The sequence below is a fragment of the Panthera tigris genome, chromosome B4 (genome assembly GCF_018350195.1).
Source record: "Panthera tigris isolate Pti1 chromosome B4, P.tigris_Pti1_mat1.1, whole genome shotgun sequence".
NCBI lineage: Eukaryota > Metazoa > Chordata > Mammalia > Carnivora > Felidae > Panthera > Panthera tigris.
In genome coordinates this window covers 128,246,006-128,255,280 of record NC_056666.1, presented here as the reverse complement: position 1 = coordinate 128,255,280, position 9,275 = coordinate 128,246,006, and the positions used below count along the sequence as shown (strand labels likewise).

At 51.7% G+C, this 9,275-nt stretch overlaps 1 protein-coding gene across 2 annotated transcripts in view; it reads right to left on the bottom strand.

Annotated features, from left to right (window-relative positions):
- Window positions 1-874: 874 nt before the first annotated feature.
- The window catches only part of ISX (intestine specific homeobox), a 21,250-nt gene continuing 12,849 nt past the window's right edge, over window positions 875-9,275 (bottom strand). The window contains exons 2-4 of one of the 2 annotated variants that reach the window (XM_042993136.1): window positions 4,980-5,131; window positions 2,979-3,092; window positions 875-1,443 (exon numbers count right to left, since the gene is read on the bottom strand). In XM_042993136.1, coding sequence (XP_042849070.1) covers window positions 1,291-1,443; window positions 2,979-3,092; window positions 4,980-5,131 — 419 coding nt within the window. In that variant the 3' untranslated portion in view covers window positions 875-1,290. Of the gene's footprint in view, window positions 1,444-1,514; window positions 1,853-2,978; window positions 3,093-4,979; window positions 5,132-9,275 lie in introns of those variants that run through there. The other variant, XM_042993135.1, reaches the window with a different exon arrangement.

Here is a 9,275-nt window from a genome sequence, read left to right as displayed (position 1 = left end):
CCCCAGCCCTTAGCCTTCTTCCATCTAGAGCTTGCTGGAGACTAGGTGTCCGTGATAACATTCATGGGCTCCAGCCACATCTAAGTGTACAAAGCATGCTCACTTTTCGGGGGGCACAGTCTGATTCTGGTGTATTGTATGCCTGAGGGCAGAGCTAGGTCGCTGCCCCCAATTTACAGGTGAGAAAGCTGAGGCCCAGAGGGACTGGATGGATGGCAAGGTTCTGCAGCAAATCAGAGAGAATGCAGGACCAAGACCCAGGCTTCCTGACTCTACTCTCCGTCTGACTCCTGGGTGCATCAGGGACCCGGGCAGAGTGCAGAGGTTCTGTCATTTGGGGCAGATTATCCAAACTTCTGATCTGTGCTCAAAGGTCCGTCCAGTCTGTCCAGGTAGGAGGAGCAGGCCCTGTGCCCGCACAGCAAGGCATGTCTCAGCAGTACTTGGGCCCAAGGGAAGCTCGGGGAGGGGGTATGGCCTCTCTGTGAGTCAGAATGGCAAACTCCAGGTCTGAGACCCAAGCAGCCCCTTTCCTGATGGGATCGGGGGACAACACCATCCCCCATAGGAGGCCCAGCCCTCACACTTGGCAAAGCACTTCCACTCTATTTCAGAGACTCCCGATTGCTCTTTGAGGTAGGCCAGGTGGGGCTTACTGTCTCCGTTTTAGAGATGTGAAAACTGAGGCTCTGACAGGGCACATCATTTGCCCAAGGTCTCCCTGCAAGGAAACAGCAGAGTCCGCAGGCTCATCACAACGGAGCGAGGCTGGCCTTCCAGCTGGGTCCCTTAAGCTAGTCCTGGGACATAGACTCTGCAAAGAGCTTACTGCCGTATTCTTTATTCAGACCGGAAGTACAACATTCCTCCCCAGTCCAGCAGAATAACCAAAGACACTCAATTCTATTTTAAATTAACAACAACAACAACAACAACAACCTTCCCCTGCATTTCTCTCCCACTTCGTACATTCACATCAAAGCCGTACAGAATTTGCTGGGCATGGGCCAACTGCAAGGTCACTGAGTGCATGCCCTGCTTTGCCGGGGAAGCTCAGCACAATCTCTTTGGCCAACCTGGACTGAGCTCCCGGGGGCAGAGCCTCAGTTGTTCGCGTCTAGATAGATCCAGTTCTGTTGTGGAGAACTCAGTAGGTGCTCAATAAATGTGTCATGAATGAATGAACAAACACCTCCCCCTTGGCCTGCTGTATGCCTCTATTCTCACGACGGCTCAACCTCACCACAGGAAGAGCCAGAAGGACCTTGAAAGTCTTCTTGTCCAACTGCCTCATGTTATAGATGAGGTCCAGAGAGGGTGAGTAACCAGCTGGAGGTCACAGAGCGAGTTAGAGGAGACACAAGCACAAGTGGACGCTCTCCTTGTTCCAGAGCTCATCTCGGACTCTCCCACGGCCTCTGTCTTCTGAGCCAGGAGGGCAACCTTGGGAGCAGAGGCGAGAGCTCCTGTATTGGTCATCTTGCCGTGGAGTCCGACGCAACCTTCCATGGGGCGTACTCAGGGAAGGCCCCCCAGGGGCCCGGGCCCCCTCCTGCCAGATGTCTTCACCTGGAGAGGAGAGCGGCACCACTGGAGAGAGGTTTCTTGGTCCCTACGTCGACGTGGCACAGGGGCTGCCCCATTTGGGGTTGGCAGGTGGAAGGAAGCACAGTGCAGGGAAGCAGGTGTGCTGGATGAGAGGGCCTGGGGGAGGCTGTGTCTCCCACAGGTGGCACGGGAGGAGGGTGATCTGGCCAGGGAACCACGCAGACGCCGGCCGGCCTGGAGCCGGTGGATAACACCCCATGGGAGGAGCCAGCCTGGGCAGAGCAGGGGGCGACCTCATGGGGCCCTGTCGAAAGGGGAAGGTCAGGAGAGAGAAGTGAGTCCTAAGCTTCACCAGAGGCTTCACCCTCCACTTCCCGACCTTTTCCCCAGGACTTGGGCAGCTCAGGGCAGGCAGGGGACCGTCTTGGGGAGAAACGTGTGCCCTGGGGGCCGGGAGATCTGGTTCCTAATCCTGGCATTTACAGGAATCACTTGATGTGAAAAAAGTCACTTTGCTTCTCAGTGCCCAGTTTCTGCATTAGCAGAAAGTGGATAAATAAATCCTTCCTTGCAGTGTCACTGTGGGCACGCACAGACCTCTAACCACTATTTTGTGTCCTGCTGGCTCCCCGCTGTTCGGCATCTGGTACACACTCCAAGGTGTGTGGGCTCCACGGACAGCTCATACTCGGGGCACATGGCCCAGGTGCCGAGGCTTTTCACGTCTCAGTAATTTCACCCTCATTGAACTACTATTTTCTCCGAGGGGCGAAGTGACTCTTCTAGGCCATGCTGTTGCTAAGTGCAGAGGCTGAGATTTGAACCCGTGCAGTCTGACTCCACAGCCTTCCTGCTCAATGTCCGTGCACTGCCCCCTTACTCCCTGCCTGTTTCTTGAACTGTGAAGTTCTACACAATAATACAAGCCAGTCCCCAGAGGAAGGAGAGGCACTGGGATTGTCACTCAGTGGTTGAGGACATGGGGACAGAGACGGGCAGTGACTTGTCCCAGGTCACACAGACCTCTGGGACATTCTTGGCCACGCTGTCTCTGGAAGAGTTCCCCTTGTACTCTTTAAAAAATTTTTAAAAAAATATTTATTTATTCTTGAGAGGCAGAGCGTGAGCAGAGGAGGGGCAGAGAGAGAGAGAGAGGGAGACACAGAATCCAAAGCAGGCTCCAGGCCCTGAGCTGTCAGCATAGCCCCCGATGCGGGGTTTGAACCCACTACCTGCAAGATCATGACCTGAGCTGAAGTCAGTTGCTTAACTGACTGAGCCACCCAGGCGCTGGTCCCCCTTTGCACTCTTTACTGTAGACAGAGCCACCCCCCTCCACCCCTTGGGGTTCTCACTTCTGGGTCTGGGTGGGATGTTTGCAGACAATGCCCCCCACTCCCCAGCGCCCCCTTGGTGCCTTAGCTACTCACCACCACGTCCAGGTACGTGGTCAGGGCCAAGCCGGCCTCATTTAGCTGCTTCGGGGCCCCAGGGCTGCCGGACTTCTGCTTCCTCCACTTAGCGCGCTGGTTCTGGAACCAGATCTGGGATAGGAGAGAGGACAGAGATAAGCAGCAAGTACCTCCCTAAAAACCGTAACTGGCACTTCACAGTCTAGAAAGCTCCATGGCTTCAGGATTTCCTTGGCCCTGGAGGTCTGCCCTCTAAGAGGGGCCCGGGGATCACAACCTTCAGTTCCTGCGGGGCGGGGGTCTCGTGCGCCCGGAAAGCAGCTGGATGCCATGTGGCTGGGAGCGGTGGGGTCTGTGGCCAACGGGGCCTAAAGGGTGTGGCTCCTCAGCTTTAGCCCATGGTCACCCTGTAGAAATGTGAGGCTGGGCATTACAGGCCCAGGCCAATATCTAAGGCAGAAATCTCGGTTTTTATGTGAAAGCGTTGAGATGTAAAACACTGTGCAGATCAAATAAAACTCATCTGTGGGCTGTTTCCTGCCGGCAGACCATCAGCTTGCCACCCCTGTGGGCCCCTCGGCATCTGTAGATTGACTATCGGCAGCTCCCCGTATTCACAAGGACACTGACTGCCCCTGACACGTGGGCATTTGTACTTGGCCATTCTGCTGAGACAGCCCCTGAATTCTGGGCTTTATGGCAGTTGGGGGGGGGTGGCTAAATCCACTTAGCTGGTGACTGATTCTAAATGGGAGGAAAAAGGGAGAAGTCTAGAATGGGGGTGGTCCTTAGCCAGGAGAAAAGTCTGTTGGGATAAAATTGAGAGTAAACTGTTGATCTGGGCCCTGACTCAGATTTTGAATTTGGAACGAGTCCATTAAAAATAAAAAAAAAGTGATGCAGAGTAGAGCGAGCCAACAGCGTAACAACTGGATTTGGATTTGCTAGAGTGGCGCTTGCAAAACTGGGGGTGTCCAAAGAGGGTGGACACACCCCTGCTGAGTGACAAGGGGCTACTGTATCTCCAACCACAGAAGGAGCCACGGACACTCCGAGGTGAAGAAATGACAGATTCTAGATTAGGCAGTTGGCATTTATTTCTAAAAATTTTTTAATAAGTTTATTTATTTATTTTGAGAGAGAGAGAGAGAGAGAGTACAAGCAGTGGAGGGCCAGAGAAAGAGGGAGAGAGAGAGAGAGAGAGAGGGAGAGAATGCCAAGCAGGCTCTGCACTGACAGTGCTGAGTCCTAGGCAGGGCTTGAACTCACAAACCATGAGATTATGACCTGAGTCTGAGCGGAGACCAAGACTCAGACGCTTAACCGACTGAGCCTCCCCGGTGCCCCTAGGCAGTTGGACTTAAACCAGGTCTTGGACCACTTCTCTCTGTGCTGCCTTCACAGTGATACCCGTGTGGTCTAGTCAAGGGTTAGCAAACTAAGGCCTGAAGGATCAATCTGGCCTTCCTACCTGCTTTTGCATGGCCCGTGAGCTAAGAATGGCTTTCACGCTCTTAAGTTGTTGGGAAAAAAAGATAAAAAGAAGAAACATGTTTGTGACACATGCGGATTATACGAAATTCAGACTGTAGAGTTCGTCAACGAAGTTTTAGACAGTGACTCTATGGCCCCACAAAGCCCAACATAATTACCATCTGGCCTTTTACAGGAAAAGTTTGATGACCACTGGTCTAGATTGTCTATTTTGGGAATGAGGCCTCCTGGTGAGTGATGTTCTGGAACTACAGCCAAAAGGAGAGGGAAGACGTGGAAGCAGATATCGGTGGCCACCACTGATGCCACCTCGCTCCATTTCCACCCCTCAAAGAGAGAAACCATCTTGTAACTGCGGTGACCTCATTTCCTGGAAATACTATTTGGCAAATGTGACTGTATCCAAGGGATAAAGGCAATGGAGAATTTCAGATGGGCCAGCCCCGGTGGGTCCATGATACATGGGGTCTCACCCACGGCCCCCAAGGCATTGAGGCTGGAGGCTGAGGATGGGGACAGCTGTACCTGCACCCGAGCTTCTGGGAGTTTGATCCTGGCTGCCAGCTGGTTGCGGATGTGGACGTCTGGGTAGTGGGTGAAGTGAAAGATCTTCTCCAGCTCGTGCAGCTGCTCGGTGGTGAAGGTGGTTCGGACTCTCCGCTTGCTCTTTCTTTCCTCTGGATGGGAGAGGGTTCAAGCTGGGTTAGCGATCTTATGGTTAGCACCCTGGTGAGGCTTTTGTGTTGCCTGGTGTCACTCTTTCAGCCCCTGCTGTCCATTGCAGAGTCTTGGCCACTGGCTCCTCTGCCTGGAGTTTTACAGTGTTCTCTCTCTCTCTTTTTTAATGTTTATTTATTTTTGAGAGAGAGAGAGAGAGACAGAGCATGAACGGGGGAGGGGCAGAGAGAGAGAGAGAGACGCAGAATCAGAAGCAGGCTCCAGGCCCCGAGCTGTCAGCACGGAGCCTGACACGGGGCTTGAACTCACAAACTGCGAGATCATGACCTGAGCTGAAGTCAGACGCTTAATCCACTGAACCACCCAGGCGCCCCTACAGTGTTCTCTTTCCTAGAGATCCTGACCCTAGGTTGACCTCTCCAAATCCATCCTGAGCAGTGAGGTCAAGATAACTTTCTAGAAACTCCTCTGATCATCCTTTTTGTTGCTCAGATGCCTTCAATGATGTGTCCTTGTCTACAACAGGGCATGGAAAACTATAGCTTGAGTGTCAAATCTGGCCCACTGTTTGTTTTTGTAAATAAAGTTTTATTGGAACACAGACCTCCCATTGCTTTATGCATTGTCTATGGCTGCTTTTGCAAGCAGCCTTGAGTAGTTGCAACAGAGACCATATGGTCTGCAAAGCCTAAAATAGTTACTGTCTGGCCCTTTACAGGAAAACCTTGCCAGCCTTGGTCTAGAAAATAAAGACTGAACTCCACAGCCGTTAGTCCCTTATAACCTGTTTCCAATCCAATTGTCCAAACAGTCTGGCCTCAAGTCCACTCAGGGCTGGCTCCAGCATTTGTGGGGCCTAATGAAAAATGAAAATGTGGGTTCTCTTGTTCAAAAAGCAGGAAAAAAGCTATTTCCTTTCTTCTGCAGTCTCTTTCTTGATCTGTCATGTGGTGGTGGTTGTTGTTTGCTTGTTTTTTTCCCCCCTAATTTGCTGATTTATTTATTTATTTATTTATTTTTATTAAAAATTTTTTTAAACATTTATTCATTATTGAGAGACAGAGAGAGACAGAGCATGAGCAGGGGAGGGGCAGAGAGAGAGGGAGACACAGAATCCGAAGCAGGCTCCAGGCTCCGAGCTGTCAGCACAGAGCCCGATGCGGGGCTCGAATTCACAAACAGCGAGATTGTGACCTGAGCTGAAGTTGGATGCCCAACCGACTGAGCCACCCAGGCATCCCTCTAATTTGCTGTTTAAGGTCAGGCTCTCTTGAACACAAGGATACTAATAGGGTGAGTGTGGATCCTCACAGGGACCCAGGGCCCTTTGACTTGGCACCTGGGTGCATGCACCTGACCTTGACCCTTCTGCGATCCAAACCCTGACAGCCCTCGCATCCCTGGAACTGCATAGGATAGAGGAGGCAGTTGTCATTGGCTAAGGATGAAGAAACAGGTGGTCTGTAAGAGGGACATCGAGGGCTGAGTCAAGGCTCGAGGGCCTTAGTGCACGCTCCGTGGTCCCACTGAACTTCACTTACAAAACAGATTGACACGTAAAATGATGAAGACTTTCAAGATGACCATAAGCATTAAGCCCCGTGTGCCAGGCCTCCTCTGTCTGTGTGCAGTACCCTGGACAACTGCACTGGTCTCACCCACGTCTGTGGAGCCAGGCCTGAGCATGTGTGTGTGATGGGAATCAGGCATTCTACTTGGACCTGTTACCTTTGAGATGTCTATTGGCTATTCAAAAAATGTGTCCAGGGGCACCTGGGTGGCTCATTTGGTTAAGCGTCTGATTTTGGTTCAGGTCATGATCTCATGGTCTGTGGGTTCAAGCCCTGAATCAGCTGTTAGCTGTGCTAACAGCTCAGAGCCTGGAGTCTGCTTCGGATTCTGTGTCTCCGTCTCTCTCTGCCCTCCCCTGCTTACACTCTGTCTCTCTCTCAGAAATAAATATACATTAAAAAAATTAAAAACAAAACAACCCCCCCAAACCCCCAAGATAAAAAGTACACAATAACATCATGAGAAGCCCCAGTAAATGTTCTCCAGCAAATCTCCCCAAAAGCCTGCTTTTTGGGGAAACTGACCTGAGCCAGAGGAAGCTCAGACACAAGCAGTGCCCAAGAAAACATGGTAGAAGAGAGGCTTAGAAAGAAAGGAGTGGTCATTGAAATTAAAAAATTAAAAACCAGAGAGGATGAAGAGGAAGAAAAGCCAGAAAATATCAGTATGTTTATTGAACACCTATTGTGTGCCAGGTGTGGTGCTGGACCCTGCCCTTGGCCTGCGTGCATGCATGTATTTTAGCTTCCCTTGTTCCGAGGTGGATTTGTGGCATGTGGTTCTGAGTCTGGTGTTTGGGAGGACGTCGAGGACCACAGGAAGACCACCTGGGTAGAATTACTACGGCAGAAGCCAAGGAAAGAGAAGCCATGTTGGCATTGCCCCCAAACACACCCAGTGTGGTGCCTGAGGCTTCGTGGAGACTCTGACAAATACATGTTGAATTAAAGTGGATGGAGATGTGAGTGGTTGGGAAAAAGAGGAGACAGTGAGTAGAAGAATTTATGGCTCGAGAAGGTGCTAGAAGGGGAGAAGGGAGGCTGGGGAGAAGTTTCAGAGAGCAGCCTGGAGCATGTCTGAAGTCCGAGAAGGAGAAATTGAGGCCGAGCGAGAGAGGGCTCTGAAGGGGTGGCGGATGGGGCAGCTGCGGGACAGACTGGTCCGAGACGCTCACTACACAGGCGAGGGCGATCGGGTGCTGGAGCGAGTGGTCCAGGGCCGGATGGCAGGAAGTCAGGTCGCCAGCAGAGAATGAGGGAGTGAGGGTTAGGCTGGGAGGGATGGCCAAGGGCTTTGGGACAGCTGTTCTGGAGAAGGGCCGGGGAAGCGAGATGAGTAAGGAAGATCGTCCACCGGAAGCCTTCCCTGTACCTCCAGACTGGGGCGAGGGTCACAGATGGTGGAGGCAGGGCCGAACCAGGTGGCAGAGGCTTGGTCTTCCTGACCACGCATGTCTGAGACTAGGGCTGCGATTCTGGCTTTACTTGGGACAAAGTCCACGTGATATAATTTTAGGAATTGTAGGAAAGGTACAAACCGCCTCTCCAAATCCCCTCCGCTTTTGGGGGCTGATGGCTGATGTCGCAGGTCAGATGGGACGATGCAAAAGGAGGGTGGGGATCTGAAATCCTGCAGAGGCCTCCTTTCTCCCACCCAGTTCACTTTCTTTTTCTGTCCAAATAAGAGGTAAAACCGCCACAGATGAGGAATTGGAGCAGACCCTGGGTGAGGAGTGGATTTTCACTTGTGATGGTTTAACAACTGAAGCGTGTGTGTGTGTGTGTGTGTGTGTGTGTGTGTGTGTTATTCGTCCTGTTATCATTTGCTAGAAGGAAACCCACTGAACTGGATGTCGGGAGACCTGAGCTCTGTTCCTGAACTCTATAACTTTCAGGACCACAGGGCCAGGGCCACAGTTTATTTCCTCTCTGGGCCTCAGTCTCCCCATCTGTGGAATGGAGGAGGAGGGCAGGCCAAATCCACCCTGACAATCTGTAATTCTCTTTCCCTTCATGTGGAGGCCAGGTGGCTTATAACACCTTGCCTCGGGCTGGCCTGGGGGACCAATTTGCTTGGTGGAAGGTGAGGGCCCGAGGGGAGAGATTTCTGCGGATGCCAACTCTATTGGCTGAAGCTGTTTCTACATCTCTGGGATTAACCAGGCCCGGGTGCTTCTGTTGTAGAAATGGCATCTCATAGTCTGCCTTTGGTCTCACCCCTCTCTCTTATCCCTTCAGCTTGTTGATAATCACCCTTAAAGGACTTTAACTCATTTTACTGACTTGGGAGCTTCTTGGGAATCGCAGACAACGAGGTCTCAAACACTATCACCCGCTAAGCAAGCTCTAGCTACTAACTACTAACCACCTGATCAGACCTGATCTCTCTCCTTCTCTAGCCCCTTTCCCTCCCCAAGCCTACTTTCTTTTAAAAAATTTAAAAGAGAGATTAATTCTACATTTAGAGCCAGTAGTGTTTAAGGGATAGAGCTGCATCCAATCAGAATTGATGCAGAGAGAGAGATGGCCAGTGGCAATCATTGCTGAATCTTACTGAATATCCCCTCTGTGC